At 42.2% G+C, this 21,653-nt stretch overlaps 1 protein-coding gene across 1 annotated transcript in view; it reads right to left on the bottom strand.

Moving 5' to 3' along the window:
• LOC311113246 (receptor-type tyrosine-protein phosphatase delta-like) overlaps positions 1–21,653 on the bottom strand; it is a 609,241-nt gene that overhangs the window by 100,136 nt on the left and 487,452 nt on the right. The window contains exons 12-13 of the mRNA XM_084156451.1: positions 17,215–17,360; positions 13,764–13,905 (exon numbers count right to left, since the gene is read on the bottom strand). Of these exons, the coding sequence (XP_084012577.1) occupies positions 13,764–13,905; positions 17,215–17,360 (288 nt within the window). The remainder of the gene's footprint in view (positions 1–13,763; positions 13,906–17,214; positions 17,361–21,653) is intronic.

Genomic DNA, 21,653 nt, shown 5'->3' with positions numbered 1-21,653 from the left:
GAGTGTATTCAAGGTCCTACAAGCAGACAGTAAAGGCAAATAAACCAATTGTACAGTAGGATTAAAAATGATTACTTTGCCTATTTCCAAGTACAGTAGTAAGGGACTGTGGTATTTTTTATTTAACCAGGCAAGTCAGTTAAGAACAAATTCTTATTTACAATGACAGCCTACACCGGCCAAACCCGGACGAGGCTGGGCCAATTGTGCGCCGCCCTATGGGACTTCCAAATCACGGCCGGTTGTGATACAGCGTGGAATTGAACCAGGGGGTCTGTAGTGACGCCTCAAGCACTGAGATGCAGTGCCTTAGACCGGTGCGCCACTCGGGAGCCCATGCCTCCCAAACAGAGAAGAGCATTAACTGTACCCTGCACAACAAATGTTCCTCTTAAAAATGATACAGTTAATTTACAGACCACAAAGTTAATTTGTGAAAATCACTGGGACTGATTGTGAAAATGAGGCATTTTCAACTTCTCCTCCATCGCCTGTGGGGTTGAATATGATGAGTTGTGAAATTGTGTCCGGTCTGTTCATTAACGTAATGTATCAGCTCTGACAAGAGGCTAGGTATCCCATTACAAATATGCATGGGAAGTTCTTTAGCAGTGAGAGGGAGGGAGGGAGGGAGGGAGGGAGGGAGGGAGGGAGGGAGGGAGGGAGGGAGGGAGGGAGGGAGAGAAAGGGGGAAAGTGAGACAGAGAGAGAGGAAGAGACGGAGAGAGTGGGGAAGAGAGAGAAAGGTTAGAGGGTGGGGGGAGAAGAAAGCTCTCTAACCTCAGGTCTCTGCCATTCTGTCTCAGTGAGAAATAGCATCCTCTCCCCGCTCGCTCTCTCCACTGATTGTTTCCTGTATAAATCCCCTTTGAGATTCTATAATTCATTGAATGCTTCTTATTTGCTATTAAAATGCACTTGGCTAATGCATAAGATTATGGGGACTCTGTTTCAGAGTCAATCAATTAATCATTGGCTGCTTTATTTTCTATTTTCCAAAAGCTCACCCACAGACGAACACTCCCAGTCATTCTTCATTCAGGATGACACTGAAAAACTTGCATTTAAAAGTCCAGGAGTCTATGTATAGAGAGGAGGTTTAAAACCGATTAGCTAACAATAACATTGAGCCTCTTTTACTGGCAGGGCTTGCACACTATTATGGATTACAAAGAGAAACCTAGCCGCGAGCTGTCCAGTGACACCAACCTACCAGACTACCTAAATACCTTTATGCTTGCTTCGAGGCAAGCAACACTGAACCATGCATGAGAGCACCAGCCATTCCGGACGACTATGTGATAGCGCTCTCAATAGCCGATGTGAAAAATACCTTTTAAACAGGTTAACATTCACAAGGCCGCAGGGCCAGATGGATTACCAGGATGCGTACTCAGAGCATGTGCTGACCAGCTGGCGAGTGTCTTCCCTGACATTTTCAACCTCTCCCTGACCCAGTATGTAATACCTACATGTTTCAAGCAGACCACAATAGTCCCAGTGCCCAAGAACCTCAAGGTAACCTGCCTGAATGACTATCGCCCTGTAGCACTCACATCTGTAGTCATGAAACGCTTTGAAAGGCTGGTCATGGCTCACATAAATGGTATGGGCCCTTAGATCCTCAAAAAGTTATACAGCTGCACCACTGAAAGCATCTTGACTGGCTGCATCAATGCTTGGTATGGCAACTGCTTGGCATCTGACCGCAAGGAGCTACAGAGGGTAGTGCATACGGCCATCCAGAAACTCTGAACAGCTTCTACCCCCAAGCCATAAGACTGCTGAACACTTAACCAAATGGCTACCCGGACTATTTGCATTGATCCCCTTTGGTTTTTTGCACTGACATTCTTGCACTGGCTCTATGCGCACTCACTGGGCTCTACCCACACACTCACACATACTACTACACTGACACTCCAAAACACACATACAAATACACTCACACACTACATACGCTCACACACACAAAACACATACGCACATGTATATTGCCACCACAAACACACACTCACACATAGACACACTTTCACACTCTTCACATACGCTGCTGCTACTCTGTTTATTACCTATACTGATTCCCTAGTCACTTTTACTCCTACCTACATTATGTACATTATTCCTCAATTACCTCAACTACCTCGTACCCTTGCACATTGACTCCGTACCTGTACTCCTTGTATATAGATTCGTTATTGTTCTTTTATTATTGTGTTACTATTTCCTTTTTAATTTTTGTAATATTTTCGTACTTTTTAACTCCGCATTGTTGGGAAGGGGCTCGTAAGTAAGCATTTCACGGTAAAGTGTACACCTGATGTATTCGGCGCATGTGACAAATAAAAATTGATTTGATTTTGATTTTATGTTTTGAAAACGTTTTTTCCCACATAAATGTATGCAAAATGCTAGGTGTTGTCTACCAGGAGAAATGACTGCTCTTTTAATATGAGGGGTTCATCACGAGGACAAATGGCCTCTCGCAGAAATCTCACTGTACCGAACTGAACACTGCTCCTGCCAAGCCAAAAATTCCTTCCATTGCAGAATGACAGATAGGGAAGTGGTGGGTTTCTGTAGGCCAGCCCCTCTAAACTGACCCCACACACTGTTCCTCCATGCCTGCAGTCCCTGTAGCCCCAGTCACCAATCTGTCATGGCCATTGATGTCTAGCTGCTAGATTACATCAGCTGACCTAAGTGCAACAGAGATGTACAGGTAACTGCCAAAGTAAAGGAAACACCAACGTACAGTGTCTTAATAGGGCATTGGGCCACGATGAGCCAGAACAGCTTAAATGCACCTTGGCATAGATTCTACAAGGGTCTGGAACTGTATTGGAGGAATGCGACACCATTCTTCCACAAGAAATTCCATCATTTGGTGTTTTGTTGATGGTGGTGGAAAACGCTGTCTCAGGCACCGCTCCAGAATCTCCCATAAGTGTTCAATTGGGTTGAGATCTGGTGACTGAGATGGCCATTGCATATGGTCTACATCTCTCCACAGGCCTGGCCAGGCAGGCACAAAGCTCTGTTTTCACTCAAATGCTCGCCCAGCTTTGCAGACTGCACATCAGCTCAGACAGATGTACTACCTTTGAGTGGTGGAGATCACCTAGAGGGAGCATGGAGGTGGGCAGGAGGGAGGGAAAGCTGAAAAGAGAGAAGTTTATAGAGGTAAAATAGGTAGTCGCTGCCTCCCTATACCGCTTTCTGTTTGCCTCTCTCTCTCTCTCTCTCTCTCTCTCTCTCTCTCTCTCTCTCTCTCTCTCTCTCTCTCTCTCTCTCTCTCTCTCTCTCTCTCTCTCTCTCTCTCTCTCTCTCTCTCTCTCTCTCTCTCTCTCTCCTGTTTAGGTTTTCACTTAGCATTTTCCATTTGCTGTCTGTTACCCTGAGTGATGAATCAATTTTCCTTAGAAAACGGAACCTCATTTTTTAGCGTGAGGAAAAAATGTCTTATTCGTCATCTTATCTGCCATCAGCACTTTTCCTGTTATGATTAGTAATATTCAGAGGACGTGCAAAGAAAAACGAAAAGCTACTTCAAAAAAGCTCTGAGCTATTTGCCAAACACAAAGCAGAGATGCGAGTCTCTTCATTTTTTTCTTCATCATCCGAGAGGCGTACGCTCGGGAGCTCTGGTTTTAACAGTCCATCAACCTCCATTCTCTCCTTTTGAGCACATTAAGCATTTGTAAATAAAGAAGCTGTGGCTAGGAATACATAAACAGCGCAGTACTGCTGTTTCCTTCATGAAGATGCTTTCCTGTCTGTGATGATGCCCTTTGAGGATTTCACGCTTAATGCCATGAGGACTTTCATTAATTTAATTATCCTCATGTTTTAATGTGTCTGTTATTGTACCTGCTTAAAACCAATTAGGCTATGTATTATATGTTCTACTTTGAAGAACTGCATTTTAACTTTATTGATGTGTATTGATGTGTATTTATGTGTATAGCATCATGTATTTGTGTGATATACACTGAGTGTACAAAACATTAAGGACACCTTCCTAATATTGAGTTGCCCTCAGAATAGCCTCAATTCATTGGGGCATGGACTCTACAAGGTGTCGAAAGCGTTCCACAGGGATGCTGTCCCATATTGACTCCAACGCTTCCCACAGTTGTGTCAAGTTGGCTGGATGTTCTTTAGGCGGTGGACCATTCTTGATACACACGGGAAACTATTGAACGTGAAAAACTTAGCACGTTGCAGATCTTGACACAAACCCGTGTGCCTGGCACCTAATACCTTACCCCATTCAAAGACACTTAAATCAGCCTTATTCTAAAATGGATTAAATACATAAAAAAATCCTCATCAATCTACACACAATACGCCATAATGACAAATATATTTTTTTAGAAATGTGTGCAAATGTATAAAAAATTAAAAACAGAAATACCTTATTTACATAAGTATTCAGACCCTTTGCTATGAGACTCAAAATTGAGCTCAGGTGCATCCTGTTTCCATTGATCCTCCTTGAGATGTTTCTACAACATGATTGGAGTCCACCTGTGGTAAATTCATTGATTGGACATGATTTGGAATGGCACACACCTGTCTATATAAGGTCCCACAGTTGACAGTGCATGTCAGAGCAAAAACCAAGCCATGAGGTTGAAGGAATTGTCTGTAAAGCTCTGAGACAGGATTGTGTCGAGGCACAGATCTGGGGAAGGGTACCAAAAAATGTCTGCAGCATTGAAGGTCCCCGAGAACACAGTGGCCTCCATCATTCTTTTTTTGTTTTGTATTTTACCCCCTTTTCCTCCCCAATTTTGATCTTGTCTCATCGCTGCAACTCCCCAACTGGCTCAGGAGGTGAAGGTCGAGTCATGTGTCCTCCGAAACATGACCCGCTTCTTAACACCCACCCGCTTAACCCAGAAGCTAGCCACACCAATGTGTAGGAGGAAACACTGTTCACCTGACGACCGAGGTCAGCCTGCAGGTGCCCGGCCCGCAACAAGGAGTCACAAGTGCGAGAGCCCCAGGCTGAAACCTCCCCTAACCTGGACGACACTGGGCCAATTGTGCGCCGCCCTATGGGAATCCCGATCACGGGCCGGTTGTGATACAGACCGGGATCGAACCCCGGTCTGTAGTGATGCCTCTAGCACTGCAATGCAGTACCTTAGACCGCTGCACCACTCGGTAGGCCCCATCATTCTTAAATGGAAGAAGTTTGGAACCACCAAGACTCTTACTAGAGCTGGCCGCCCGGCCAAACTGAGCAATTGGGGGAGAATGGCCTTGGTCAAGGAAGCCACTCCTCAGCAAAAGGCACATGACAGCCTGCTTGGAGTTTGCCAAAAGGCACCTAAAGGATTCTCAGACCATGAGAAACAAGATTCTATGGTCTGATGAAACCAAGATTGAACTCTTTGGCCTGAATGCCAAGCATCACGTCTGGAGGAAACCTGGCACCATCTCTACGGTGAAGCATGGTGGTGGCAGCATCATGCTGTGGGGATGTTTTTCAGCGGCAGGGACTGGGAGACTAGTCAGGATCGAGGGAAAGATGAACAGAGCAAAGTATTGCGAGATCCTTGATTGAAACCTGCTCCAGAGCGCTCAGGACTTCAGACTGGGGCGAAGTTTTATCTTCCAACAGGACAACGACCCTAAGCACACAGCCAAGACAATGCAGGAGTGGCTTTGGGACAAGTCTCTGAATGTCCTCGAATGGATTAAGTCTCTGAATGGATTAAAACAATTTAATCAATTTTAGAATAAGGCTCTAATGTAGCAAAATGTGGAAAAAGTCCAGGGGTCTGAATACTTTCTGAATGCACTGTACATCTGGATAGGGAGCGATGACAGAGACCCAGGCCAGGAGCCCGTCCCAGCAGGTGGCCAGGGGAGTGTCGGAGACCAGGTGAGCCTCCCTGCTGGTTAGGAAAACAAGACAGAAGGTCGGCCTGTGAGATATCGTATTGGTTCATTAACCTTCATGTACCTTACATTCAGAAACAGCCGGGTCAGTTTGGTCAAACAGGTGTTCCTAATCACCTGGTGTGAACTGTGCATAAAGCACATTATTTTCTTGCATTATTCATCTATTTGTTTTTAGGTGTAAAACAGGCCGGGCAGGTTTTTGCGAGCAGATACATTTTTAAAAGAGCATGTGCTAAAGTTTAGTTAAAAATCAGGGTGGTTTTGTTGATGTAAGGCAAGCCATGCTCTCAAATATAAGAACTCTTCCAAAATCTTCTCCCTGAACTTCAACTATTTTAGTATAACAACACTGTGATATTTTACAGGTCATGGCTCAGTGCTCGACCATTTGGGCACGGTATCAGCTTGATGTATATTCCAGAGGATATCTACGGTTTATGTCTGAGAAAACAGACTTTATACAAGTTCATGTCCACCTGAGAATGGCAGTGCTCCGTAAATGGCCAAAGGAAAATGGTAAATAAATTATTGAAATGACTGGGGCTAAGAGCTTGCTGCAGAAAGTCTAGATTACTCATACTTGGACTAACAAGAATGGACAACTTGGGTCCCAACAGGCCTTAATGGAACCGAGTTACATCATGCTTTTCAATTTAACAGACAAAAGTTACTGCAGCAGAAGTTGGGGTGTCTCCACAGGACGTGGGTGGTTTTGAGGCATGCATCACATAAATTGCTATTTCTAGGCTCAAGGTCTAGTCATAGGACACTTGAACCTTGAAAGGTGAGTTTGAAACTTGTGGGAAACTTTTGGTTTGAGAGACTTGTTCTCAATGTATTCTATACAGCCACAAACATCTGTGGAATGAGCAAGCGATGTAATGTGGCCCTGCAAATAACTTAAATGCTTTTGTTTAACACATTTTAAATAACCCTTTAATTGTATGTAAAAAAAGAAATAATTAAACTAAAGTTAGGCTATCTGTCCCATACCTGTTTTTTTTGGCAGTCTAAAGCTGTTTGGCTTTAATTAGCGATACCCTTGTAGGCAGGATTGAAGAGGTTTCTCGAGAGCATCATTAGATGCATTAGGAGTGACCCTGATGTGCCCGTTTAATCTAGTAGAAAATGACTTGAGTATGGCCAAGATCAAAGTGAAGCGCCTGCATTAGCACCCCTTGAATCCTTGGCTCAGACTGATACACTCCCACTTTACGACCTTTAAGTCTCCACAGCCCACGGAATGTTCCCCGGTAACGATGACGACGACGACAAATTCCACCAAAGAGCCCCTTGTCAATTCGACGACTGTGACTGGTGTGTGCAGGTGGCTACTTATACGCTTAAAATAAGCCTCTCCAGCTTCGTGACATGTTATAGAGCTACAGAACTAATGGAGATCATTTAAATGATTGAGCTATTATTCATTTCCTGACACGTCCTTTGACTTGTATGGTAGTGTCATTAGTGGAAGGAAACCTACAGTATGATCATAGATAGGTATCTCTCACCAAAATGGTAGAACTTATGGGCATAATACACTAAGTATACACAACATTAAGAACACCATGGACTCTATAAGGTGTCGAAAGCGTTTCACAGGAATGCTGGCCCATGTTGACTCCAGTGCTTCCCACAGTTGTGTCAAGTTGGCTGGATGTCCTTTGGGTGGTGATACTGGAAACTGTTTAGCATGAATAACCCAGCAGTGATGCAGTTCTTGACACACTCAAATCGGTGCACCTGGCACCTACTACAATATAAAGGATAAGGGATAAGGGATCATAGCCTTCACCTGGATTTACCTGGTCAGTCTATGTCATCGAAAGAGCAGGTGTTCCTAATGTTTTTTACACTCAGTGTATACTGTTTGGGTATTGGAATGTTTAGGCCTTGAAATTTGCTTGTAAAAGACCTTGTCTGGCGTGTCCATGTATGAGATTAGTTGCTTGGCTTTGTTTTTTAGTATTCTCTAACCTTTTGGGGACATTAACAAGTAAAATAATTGTTGCCAGGAGATGTGACAAGACATTAGCATTTTAAAATCATTAAGCAACTAATTGCGCCCCCCATTTTGCGACCTGAGGTTGTTAAATAGGACACTGCATGATGTCTGGGAGCACCAAGCAGAAAACAACTGGCCCCATCTCTCCGAATCGATAATGATTAATTTATAGGGGGTTGTGTTTACTTTTATTTAAAAGATACTGTGTCATCCTGACCACCATGTTATCTATCATTTTCACAGTGCAATCCCAGTCCCTTTGTGGCTTCAGCAGATGTTTTCACACTCGCTATTGGACCGTAAAGCCTCACATCCATCTTGTTAGCAGCCAAACGTGGGTAATTTCTTGCTAAACAACACATCAGTGCTCTTTTTCGTCTTAAATCATGCTCAGTACTGTACAAATACCGATTCACCCCCTCGATTAATTAAGCAGAGAAATTTAGATAATTATAATCCGCCGAGAGATCAATATCTTTGAGGACAGTCGATTCAATCTTTTTAATTACATTCATAAATAACTTGTCATTATCTGTTCCATTTTTGGTGATGAACGAGACTGGGGAGATTTAGAATTGAGGGGAGAGCCAATACAAGACTCTTCTTTTGGCCAGCAGATTTATATTATAATGTGCAGAGTCGCCACAGTTTTTACAATCATTCATAGGCTTGTGGTTGATTGAAAAACGTACATATTGCAAAAGCTATCTATCTGGACAGATTTATAGAAGACAGGGACAATCTGACAATATTGATAAAATACCTCAGTCTACGGATGAGTTTAGAAGAGGGTGTAATGAAAATCCAAAATGGGAAATCTAAATAATCTGTGTCTGTTCAATTAGGCCTGATGGAATTTCCCTACAAATGACTACTTTTTGCCCTCATGGAAATAACCAACTGCCACGCTCCACCTGTTCCTCAACTGCCCGGAAACCAGAAAGAAATGTACAATTCTGCTGATTTAGGAAACTATGAATGGGTCAAACATCTCAGACAAGAGTATGGGATGATGGGGGTTATTTTTTCACCCATGCACAAATAAGGTTACAGAACTTCTGCTACACTTAAAACTGCTGTCTCGGTCACTTCATAATTCTTCCGTATTCTTCCCCTCAAAAGGAGTTCACCTGGGTTGAAGTCAGCGGGATTTTGAAAGCCCCTATTTATTGAAAAAAGTACTTCTGCGGCACAATTGAGTGTTCCGAGTCTTCTAAATTGTGGCCTGGGTCTTGGCGTCTACAGAACTTGCCGGTGAACCAAACAGAATAGTGTTCTCGCTCCTGGCCCCCTATGCTGCCTTGTTAACCTCCTGCATTGCCTTTTGCAAGCATAGCGATCCCAGGCTCTGCAATTTTACAATAGCCACCTGCTTCGCCCTCACTGCATGCCTTGCTCTGGCAGTCCAAGACAGCTGAGCCAGCTATTTGCTTCACAAGCAATTTGAGCGCTCTGTCAATGTTTTGTTTTTTCTTTCAGGCTGTGCTTGTTTGAAGTACAACCTGAGATACAGAGTAGAGTACAGAGTAAAGAAACAAAGTAATGTGAATAATTAGTATTAAGACCCTACATCATGACACAGAAAAGTAGTTCCTAAAGGACTTGAAATGCAAATCCATGCAATGCAGTATGGTGAAGAGGAGTAAAAGAAAATGGTGATATGTCTGTGTGGTGCTTATGAATATTCTTGGTCTAGACATATTCTGTTCCTTGTTGGATTTAAAAAGCAAGCATAGTCTGGGCACTGCAACTCGAGGGAATGATACAATAAAGAATAGATATTAAAGAATAGGACTCTGAACTTCAGACTGGGAACATTGGTTTAAGTTTATCACTGCTGTGAATTTATGCCAGTAAGACGTACAAATACACACAGTACCAACACACAAATCACTTTTTAATGGACATTCTTATTGGTTTATGTGGGTGGAACTATATTATCTTCCTCCTCTCTATACAGAAGCAGATGTACTTCATTCCTTCATACACTTAGGCTGCGTTTACACAGGCAATTTCTGATATTTTTCCACTATTGGTCTTTTGACCAATCAGATCAGATCGTTTGCCAATAATTGTTTAAACTCAGCCTTTGTTTTCTGAGGAATTTTCTCATTCCTTATTATGAATATGCACTATTCAAACTATACTCTTCTTGAGTGTCAGAAGACTGCAAAGTGTAGAAAGTTAAGCATGCAACCTAAGCTATAGACTATAGGCTTCTTCTGGCTATGGGTGAAAAGAGAATCCTACGTGGTCACTTTTACAGAGCGAGAGCGAGAGCACCCTGCACCACTCCTTACAAACGGAAATTATGGATTTTGTTTATGGCTTTTTTCCGTCACAGTAGAGAGACTTTCTATTTTCCACTCTTACTATCAAGTTGAGCACATCAGCACAACTCTGTATGTGAGGATAGCGAGAGAAATGGCTGTTCACAGTAAAATGGGAATATATGGATACCTTAACTTCCTTATTCACGACTGAATCTGCAGTGAAGAAAATTGACACAGCCTTACCACGTGATAATAGCATACGATTGTGCTGCCTAAGTAAAATGAGGTATGTGCTTTTGTTTGGGTGCCTACATGGGAAGGCAATTATTTTAATTGAATTCCCCACTATTGAAACTATAGCTAATTGCTCCAGCTGACATGTAATGGATATAGATTAGAATGACAAACGTATGGTTCTCCATCTATAGAGTATGGAGACTTGGCTGACATATTGGCTGGTGCAATCAACTAAACATTTTTGAGGATCTATGTCTTATTACGTGCTGTTATGTCCTGGGGGAATATGCAAAATGTCCTGCTGTAAATACAGGCAAATAATATTGATAAAAGTCACATTGTCCTAGAGAGATTTACACAGTCTTCAAAACGTCACACCTGGGTAAGCCTACACGAAACACAGCATTTATTTTAAGTGACTCTAAAATCCCTGATGGGAAAAATGAATGGAGGAAAAACAATTGGAACCATTTCCCTGTTTGACCGCTAGGTTTTATGGGTATTATGACTCATACTGTGGTACTCTATACTATACATGGTATCAAAACTACACTATGACTCCTGCCCCATTTGATCTGCTTCTCTTTAAATCATTTATCACCCTTCATCTCCTACCCTTTCCCAATTCCAATTTCAAATCAGACAACCTTAATTCAAACACCCATATCGCATATGACTTAAGTCATCTCTGAATTAATCAAAACAGAGGGAGAAAGAGATTGAAGGGGAAAAAAGTACAATATGCAAACTAGGCCCCTCATTCATTGGACAAGTAGATTCCGGGTACGAACATCATTATGCTAGCGGTTCGCCTTTCATGCAAATTACTTTCTCTCTTTAAGCCCGGGAAGTTCATTGCTAATAGCATTTCCCATCAAGTCCGCACCCCATCCAAATGCTAATATCTCTGCCACTGGATCCTTCACCTCACAGCGCTGACGCTTCATGACTGTGGCAATTACAACAATGTTACTTTTCCCCCTTTATGGAATTATCCATTATCTCCTCCTGGAGCAAGCTACCAGAAACAGCTGCTAACCAATCTCCTAGCACAGGCCACTGGAGCTCAAATGAACTAAATGAACAGTCACTTTATATGTATCACTGGATTAGTAGTGTCTTCATCTGGTGATTAGTTTATGTATCTATGTATCTATTGCGGCTGTGTGTGGCTGTAGCGTCTCGACAAGAGGTATACAAGGTGGGATAGAGAATCTCTAAAGATCCTAGCTACGCCGACAGATTGTACTCAGATTTGAATTTTTGGTGGTATCAAGCCCCAAATAAAGTACCTGGCAGAGGAATTTCCCAAATAAATCTTACCGTGCAAATACAGACATACTGTATTCTCCAAGGGAGATCCAGAACCATGTCAGAGATACGTAGAGTATTTTTGGAACAAGGCAGAAAGAAAATGGTATCTCTATGGCTTTTTGTGTTATGTATTATGTATTGTTCTTTAACCTTGTAAAAGTACACTAGCCTTACACTGTCCTCAAACTATACCCACCACCCTGCCCCCTAAGGTAAAAGCTCATCCTTGCATCCCAGCTCAGTAGACTACATGAATAAGACATGAGGCCTCCAAAAGAAGTTGCGTTGTGAAACACAACTTCGACAATGTTTGAATTTGGCTGGTTGTGCTGGTCATAGACATTCTAGAGAAAAGGTGTAAAGCACCCCCCAAAACAAGTTTGGGGTGAATATTCTCATTCAGGTAGAAATTGGCAGGTCTGTTGAGGATTTGTATAGATGGGGATGTGAAAGTGTGTGTATACCTGGGTCTCTGCATGAGTGAGTGAGAGAGCGATACTCTCATCTGCCTTGACCAGAGAGCGTCACTTTACTGCAACACAGGAAGGGCTTTTTGCTGCGGCAGATGCGGCATCGCTCACCTTCAAACCGGTGATGGGATACAAGGAGGGGTAGGTATAGCTAGGGACAAAGTGAAATGGAATGGTAATATACATGCTAATGCCTTGGCATTGGAGCTGAGAGGCACAGGTTCAGTGAAGCAGATGCAGTGACACTCATTTCCTTCACCGGTCTCTCTCTGTCTGTCTGTCTGTGTGTGTGTGTGTGTGTGTGTGTGTGTGTGTGTGTGTGTGTGTGTGTGTGTGTGTGTGTGTGTGTGTGTGTGTGTGTGTGTGTGTGCGTGTGCGTGTGCATGTGTACATGTTATTGTGTTTCTACACACATACATAAACACACACACACGCAGACATAGTGTAAACAGGGGAGAGGCTGCTGAGAATCTGCCACCTTTCCTTTTCAATGGGCCCCTGGGGACCATGCCAGGGGCTTTTTGTTCGTCTCGGTGGTGGTGATAAGGAAGAGAGGACAAGGCGCTTCAGAGAGAATATACAGAGCCGGCACTTTTCTATTGGTGGAGAGCTGTTGTGTAATTGTGGGGGATAATGGAGCACACCTCATTCAGAGTGCCAAGGCATTTTAGAGCCATTTCTCCATTCAGAGCATAGCAAGTCTCTGCTTTAGAGAGATAGGTCTACAAGTACAATGTATTTTTGAGTCCGGGGCTAGTGAGAATTTACGTTTGAATAGGATGTTGTGTGTAATCAAGATATACATTTGCTTTTTATATGTACAGTATGTGGTAGTGGTTATGATTGTGGTATCAGCAGATAACTTTAGATTTGGGAGCAATTTTTGCTGTCAGTATTCAAAGTAAACAAACATGAATTTGCACATCCTTATCTCAAGTAACTGTAAGTATTACAAAGTTACAACCAAATATAGGAATCTCATTTATTTAGGTTACAGTAAAACTATTAGAAAATCTAAAGTATGATATTTCATGAAAAATTTGATGAAATTAGCTACATATATTTGAGCCATATCTGTTGTTTCATCAGTTTTAAACCTGATTCAAAGAGTCATACCTTTCTCTCCAGTTAAGTGAATATTAAAGCAGGAGCAGATAAGTAAAATGAAATCTGAATTGAATAGTACTCAGCTTTCTATTAGAACACCAAGAGCCAGAAATAGAAAACGACTTCGCATAACTCAACCAGCATCTTCATTATCGTGTCAGGAAACTCTATGAAAATGTGTTAATTGACTTAGAAAATCCGTATTTGGCTATATCGCTAATGGAATAAGATCAATTAAGTCAGTAAATTCAACATGAGTGGAATACTGTGGCAAACCTGAGATTAAACTACGTGTACAATAAAGTGTGAGAAAAAGAAAACAAAGAGGACAGACAGACAGACAGAGACACAAAGAAAGTCTAGCTTACCTGGTTAGTTGAGGAAACTGAGAGTTAAAGGAAGAGGAGTTAGCATTTCGGTTGTGGAGAAAGCAGCACCTACCACGTAAAACAGTGAGTCTCGTAGATGCAGTCAGCTCTCCAACAGTGTTGGAGGCGACACACTCATATATGGCTTCGTCTCGGGGCGTACGCAAGGGCTGAATTCTCAACACCGAGCCAGAGCCGTCATCGAAATCAATCACCTGCAGGTGCGAGAAACAAGATATGTTAAAGGAGTTTTTTTGTTCACAATCGGTGACGGAAGTTTGCGCAGAGTAATTACAACCGCTCCTGCAGCAGAGTATAAACACATTTGGCCTACAAAACTGATGGTGACAAACACACTGTGCTTCCCATCAGAAAACTATGAAAGCTGCAATGGCTAGTATACCCTAACATCAGCTCCTTATTTGAGTGAGTGTTTGGGAGTATATCGCTCTTTTCTCAATTGTCTAAACAGTCCATCCACCCTTCTCCTCTTCCCCTGAAAGATGTGTCCAGGTGAAAGCCAGACTGAACAAGCTTCCACCAAATTGTTTCCCCTGTTATGTCTTTCAATTAAGAACAGGTGAAGGGGAGGAGACAAGGAGAGGATGGATTTTCAAGCAATGGATATAGAACCCACGTGTGTATCGCATTGTATGTGTTTGAGGAAAAGATACCATATCTGTAGCATGTAGATAATGACATCATTGTGACTCTTGAGCATGTTTTGTATGGCTAGTTATGCTGTTGTTTGTGCTTATGATTGGCTACCCACTGGTATAGTTATTACCAGAGCAGTTGTGTTCAGAGAGCCATTATTAGTTATATCCATGTTATTCTTATCTAGTGATGTACTGGAAGATTAAACATAATATACACGACATGGCCTAAAGTATGTGGACTCTTGCTTCCATTCAGCCACATGAGCATTAGTGAGGTCGGGCACTGATGTTGGGCGATTAAGCCTGGCTCGCAGTCGGTTTTCCAATTCATCCCAAAGGTGTTCGATGGGGTTGAGGTCAGGGCTCTGTGCAGTCGACAAACCATTTCTGTATCGACCTCGCTTTGTGCACAGGGGCATTGTCATGCTGAATCAGGAAAGGGCCTTCCCCAAACTGTTGCCACAAAGGTGCAAGCACAGAATAGTCTAGAATGTAATTGTATGCTGTAGCATTAAGATTTCCCTTCACTGGAACTAAGGGGCCTAGCCCGAAACATGAAAAACAGCCCCAGACCATTATTCCTCCTCCACCAAACTTTACAGTTGGCACTATGCATTCGGGCAGGTAGCGTTCTCCTGGCATCCGTCAAACCCAGATTGGTCCAGATGGTGAAGCGTGATTCATCACTCCAGAGAACGCGTTTGCACTGCTCCAGAGTCCAATGGTGGCAAACTTTACACCACTCCAGCCGACGCTTGGCATTGCGTATGGTGATCTTAGGCTTGTGTGCGGCTGCTCGGCCATGGAAACCCATTTCATGAAGCTCCCGATGTACAGTTCTTGTGCTGACGTTGCTTCCAGAGGCAGTTTGGAACTCGGTAGTGAGTGTTGCAACTGAGGACTGACGATTTTTACGCTCTACGCGCTTCAGCACTCGGCGTTCCCGTTCTGTGAACTTGTGTGGCCTAACACTTTGCGGCTGAGCCGTTGTTGCTCATAGATGTTTCCACTTCACAATAACAGCACTTACAGTTGACCAGGGCAGCTCTAGCAGAAATGTGACTAATTGACTTGTTGGAAAGGTGCCATCCTATGACGGTGCCACGTTTAAATTCATTGAGCTCTTCAGTATGGGCCATTCTACTGTTAATGTTGTTCTATGGAGATCGCATGGCTGTGTGCTCGATTTGATACACCTGTCAGCAATGGGTGTGACGGAAATAGCCAAATCTACTAATTTGAAGGATACCTTTGGCCATGTATTGTAAGTTCAAAGATGGCTCACAGCTCTCTGACATCAACTTTGGATCCAAAATATAAGTTGATCTTGTGTATTAATTATTGGAAAGATAATCAAAGTGGCCAACTAACTTTAAGAATGGGAAAGTATTTATTGGCCAGCCAGAACAAATAATTTGGATTTTTATGTGTGTTTTATATTTGATGTACATTTTGGTTCGCCCCACTCTTAAAGTTAACACACTACTTATATATTTCAATGGGACAGAACAATAACAAACAATTATACGTGGTTTGATAAACAGTAACGAACAATTGTCATCACCATGACGTGATAGTAGTACAAAAAGACATGACCAATTGTTTTGGACAGACGACACATAAAATGTTTACAAACGGGTGTTTTGTAGCTTTTACAGCTATCGTTCCATGCTGTATACTCACTGTTTTTAGAAAGCCCTGTATCATAACTCATTTTTAAGCAATCTTTGGTAGGTTTTAAAAAAAAGAGTTGACTGTTAAGAACCTCTGCTTCATACACACACGTGCACAAACACACACGGAGAAAGGCCGGCCCCGACACTCATTGATACAGTTCAGAGCATATCATTTCACATGTTAGTTGAACAAAACACCTTGACGGTTCAGTGGCCAAGCGACAAGGGCACATTTGGGCAATCATTGCAAGAGCGCGTGATGATGGTAAGTAAAAGTGCTCCCTTTCCCATTTCAAACTCAAAGAGAAAGAAAATGGGGTTGAAAAAGTCTCAGTGTTTCTGTAAAGGGAAATTACCTTTGTTAGGGATGAGGAGGCGGCCGCGTGAGTGAGTGGGGGAATAAGGGCGGCGGCAGTGGCAAGCAAGCCTCACGGCGGCAATGGGAGAGTTAGCGAGCTAGCGCGTTAGCATTCACCACGTGCAGCGGCACAAATTTGATGAACTGTGATAAGATTCGATTCCTGCCCGATGTGTGAGACGCCAAAGACTCTCCAAACCCAGATAAGCCATTACTGCTGAGTAGAAGCATGGCACGGAGAGAGGAAGGTGTTTGTTCATATCACATTATGATACACTCCGAAAAGGAATGACACAGACATTTATAGAAATCTTATCAGTGTTTGGAGATGATGTGTTATTTGTCATGGCGATTAAAAAGAAGGACAAATCAAAGCTTGCAGCCAAACAAAACAGCGCGGGGGACATGCATTTAGATAAAGACGCCATGAAGCAAAAGACCTTTGAACCACAGAGCTACTACTCTCTCGTTTTGCATAAGGCAGCCAAATGCAGCATGATGCTAATATAGGTATATGGGTCACCATTTCTTCCCCCTTATCTTTCTTTCACTCCCCATCTTTCTTTCTGTATTTCTTTAATTACAAATATGTCCCAGATCGCTGTGTACTTGCTCATTAAAACTCATGCATGTTAGATGGCTGGGACAGCTTGATTTTTAAAGCCTGCTCATGCGTGGTGGCAAAGGCGGGCGTGTGATTTGGGAGAGCGGGGGGATGGATTATCTGTTAGGGGTTGGAGGGGGACGGGAGGGGGGGATGGGGTACCAAAAGCACTGTTGAGCATTCCCATTTTTGTCGAGCATTTTACATCAGAACAATAGACCTAATACCTCAAATCTCTGGTTGCTGACTTTCTTCCCCTTCTTGTTCCAAACGATCTTGGGGCGTGGGTCTCCCGTCGCTTGGCAGATGAATGATGCCACACCTCCTTGCACGCCCGTTTGGTCATTGGGGGTTCTCAAAAACTTTGGTGGTGCTGGAGCGAGAGGGAGGGAGAGAGAGAGAGAGAGAGGACATAAATAGTTAGCGAGGGTGCTAAGCGTTGCAGAGAGCAAGTGATTTATCTTCCTTATGAACGCACCCACACCAGAAAGTCACAAAGTTGCAGATTTCAGCACTTGCATGTTATCACTAAGAGGATTGTCTTTGGAGGTCAAGCCAGACTCCGTTTGGAGACTGCATTGCCTTCTCAATGTGAGTGGAAACATAAGATTAGGTACTTGTATAAGGATGCAATCAAGAGAAGTAGGAATACATATATAATCATTGTAGTAAATAAACTGTAGTGTTGTAAATCAAGTCATCAGTTTAGGGTACAATACAGTTTAGGCACTACATGTTAGAACCACCTTTGACAGCGATTACAGCTGTGAGTCTTTCTGGTTAAGTCTCTAATCACCTGGATTGTGCAACATTTGCCCATTATTCTTTTCAAAATTCTTCAAGCTCTGACAAATTGGTTTTTGATCATTGCTAGACAACTATTTTCAGGTCTTGCCATAGATTTTCATGCAGATTTAAGTCAAAACTGTAACTCAGCCACTCAGGAACATTCACTGTCTTCTTGGTAAGCAACTCCAGTGTAGATTTGGCCTCACGTTTTAGGTTATTGTCCAGCTGAAAGGTGAATTAATCTCCCAAGGTCTGGTGGAAAGCAGACTGAACCAGGTTTTCCTCTAGGATTTTGCCTGTGCTTAGCTCCATTTCCGTTTCTTTTTTATCCTGAAAAACTCCCCAGTCCTTAACAATTACAAGCATACCCATAACATGATGCAGCCACCACTATGCTTGAAAATATGGAGAGTGGTACACAGTAATGTGGCCATCTATAAATCACTGCTAGGCAAATCTCCGCTCATTGGTCACCATAGAAACACCCACCCGTAGTATGCACTCCAGCAGGTATATCTCACTGGTCATCCCCAAAGCCAACACCTCCTTTGGCCGCCATTCCTTCCAGTTCTCTGCAGCCAATGACTGGAACGAACTGCAAAAATCTCTGAAGCTGGAGACTCTTATCTCCTCACTAACTTTAAGCATCAGTTGTCAGAGCACCTTACCGATCACTGCACCTGTACACAGCCCTTCTGAAATTAGCCCACTCAATTACCTCATCCCCATATTGTTATTTATTTTGCTCATTTGCACCCCAGCATCTCTATTTGCACATCTATCATTCCAGTGTTAATACTAATTGTAATTATTTTGCACTATGGCCTATTTATTGCCTTACCTCCATAACTTGCTACATTTGCACACACTGTATATATATTTTCTGTGGTATTTTTGACTTTATGTTTTGTTTTACCCCATATGTAACTCTGTGTTGTTGTTTTTATCGCACTGTTTTGCTTTATCTTGGCAAGGTCGCAGTTGCAAATGAGAACTTGTTCTGAACTGGCTTACCTGGTTAAATAAAGGTGAAATAAATAAATAAATAAAAAATGTGTTGTATTGGATTTGCCCCAAACATAACACTTTGTATTCAGGACATTTATTGCAGTATTACTTTAGTGCCTTGTTGCAAACCGGATGCATGTTATTATATACAGGTTTCATTCTTTCACTCTGTCAATTAGGTTAATATTGTGGATTAATTACAATGTTGTTGATCCATCCTCAGTTTTGTCCTGTCACAGGCATTAAACTATGTAACCGTTTTAAAGTCACCATTGACCTCATGGTGAAATCCCTGAGCGATTTCCTTCCTCTCTGGCAACGGAGTTAGGAAGGATGCCTGTATATTTGTAGTGACTAGGTGTATTGATATACCATCCAAAGTGTCATTAATAACATTGGATATTCAATGTCTGTTTTTTGTTTGTTTCTACCCATCTACCAATAGGTGCCCTTCGTTGCGAAGCATTGAAAAATCTCTTGGTCTTTGTGGTTGCATCTGTGTTTGAAATTCACTGTACAGATATGTGGTAGTCATTCAAAAATCATGTTAAACACAGAGTGAGTCCACACAATTTATTATACAACGGGTGGGTCTAATCCTGGATGCTAATTGGTTAAAATCGCATTCCAGCCGGTGTCTGTTACACAAGTTACCACCGGCTAAAGCTATGACGTTGAAATGTCTATTGACTCTATTGACAATTTATAAATTTTATCTACACTATAAAAAGCATCTAGACATTATCTCCCATTTCTTTTAGACTAGCATTTGATTTTCAACAGACAGATATTTGTATAAACCTTGCTGTCTGTCTCTCCACCATTTGCAACATTGTTTCAATATTGAAATTCGATCTACAGCTGTCCTATAGCAATGCTGAGAGTCGGGACGAGACAGACAGGCAGGCAGCTTTTCTCAGCCAGTCGAAATCAGGAATCAGCAGGCATAATTTTTATGGATATGTACAAAGAAATGTCAATAGAAAACAGGTAAAACAAAACCAAATGTAGCTAGTTTGCTGTCTTTCCAGCTTCAGTTTGAAGGGATTGTATTAGCTGTGTTGTTGGCTAGCTCCTCTGAACAAAATTGTCCTGATGAGAGAGCACATTTTCTATGCCAGGCGAAATTGCGCATCATTAGCTCATTGTTATGGATGTATCCAAATGTCACTAGAAAACAGCTTAAACAAAAGCAAAAACAGCTACTATGCTGTTATTCTGGCTGCACTGTTTGACGTGACTGTACGTTAGCCGTAAGATGTTTAAAAATAAACAAAACGTATAATTACACTGCCTTTGTCACGAATTCGGCCGAGACTGCTCCTCCTCCTTGCTCGGGCAGGCTTCGGCGTTCGTCGTCCCCGGAGTACTAGCTGCCACCGTTGAATGTTATCGATGTTTGTTTGGTTTTGTCTTATTTGTACACCTGTGTCTAGTTAGGGTTCATTATGTCCCCTATAAGTTTATCGTTTTGTTTGTGGGTATTTGTGTGTAATTGTCCGCCTGTCTGGTGTTGTCAGTTTGGTTTTCCTTGATCGGATTATTCTTGTTACGCATGGTTTGCGTGTTCGTTTTACCTCCTGTGTCGAGGTCTTTATTTTTGTATTGAGTGTTTGTTTTCTCAGTCCAGTAAAGTCGTTTTGACTGAGCCTCTGTGTCCTGCGCCTGACTCCCACCACACATCGACATCAGCCTTTGACAGCCTTCAGAAAGTATTCACACCCCTTTACTTTTTCCACATTTTGTTGTGTTACAGTCTGAATTTAAAATGTATTAAATTTAGATTTTTTAGACTGGCCTACACATAATACCCCATAATGTCAAAGTGGAATTATGTTTTTCGAAATTTTTACAAATGAATTAAAAACGAAAAGCTGAAATGTCTTGAGTCAATAAGTATTCAACCCCTTTGTTATGGGAAGCCTAAATAAGTTCAGGAGTAAAAATGTGCTTAACAAGTCACTTATTAAGTTGCATGGACTTGTATAATAAGTTGCATGGACTCACTCTGTGTTTAACATGTTTTTTGAATGACTACCTGATATCTGTACAATGAATTTCAAACACAGATGTAACCACAAAGACCAGGGAGGTTTTCAATGCCTCGCAAAGAAGGGCACCTAAAAAAAAAAAACACACATTGAATATCCCTTTGAGCATGGCAAAGTTATTAATGACACTTTGAATGGTGTATCAATACACCAAGTCACTACAAAGATACAGTCATCCTTCCTAACTCAGTTGCCAGAGAGGAAGGACATCGCTCAGGGATTTCACCATGAGGCCAATGGTGACTTTAAAACGGTTACATAGTTTAATGCATGTGACAAGCGAAAACTGAGGATGGTTCAACAACATTGTAATTACTCCACAATATTAACCTAATTGACAGAGTGAAAAGAAGGAAGCCTGTACAGAATAACATGCACCCTGTTTGCAACAAGGCACCAAAGTAATAATCCAAAAAATGTGGCAAAGCAATTAACTTTTTGTCCTGAATACAATGTGTTATGTTTGGGGCAAATCGAACACAACACATTACTGAGTACCACTCTCCATATTTTCAAGCATAGTGGTGGCTGTATCATGACTGAGTATGCTTGTAATTGTTAAGGACTGGGGAGTGTTTCAGGATGAAAAATAAATGGAATGGAGCTAAGCACAGGCAAAATCCTAGAGGAATACCTGGTTCAGTCTGCTTTCCTTCAGAAACTGGGAGATTAATTCACCTTTCAGCACGACAATAACCTATAACACAAGGCCAAATCTACACTGGAGTTGCTTACCAAGAAGACAGTGAATGTTCCTGAGTGGCTAAGTTACAGTTTTGACTTAAATCTCTGTGAAAATAGTTGTCTAGCAAAGATCA

The sequence above is a fragment of the Coregonus lavaretus genome (assembly GCF_964263955.1).
Source record: "Coregonus lavaretus genome assembly, chromosome: 39".
Lineage (NCBI taxonomy): Eukaryota > Metazoa > Chordata > Actinopteri > Salmoniformes > Salmonidae > Coregonus > Coregonus lavaretus.
This window is presented reverse-complemented; position numbering and strand designations above follow the sequence as displayed.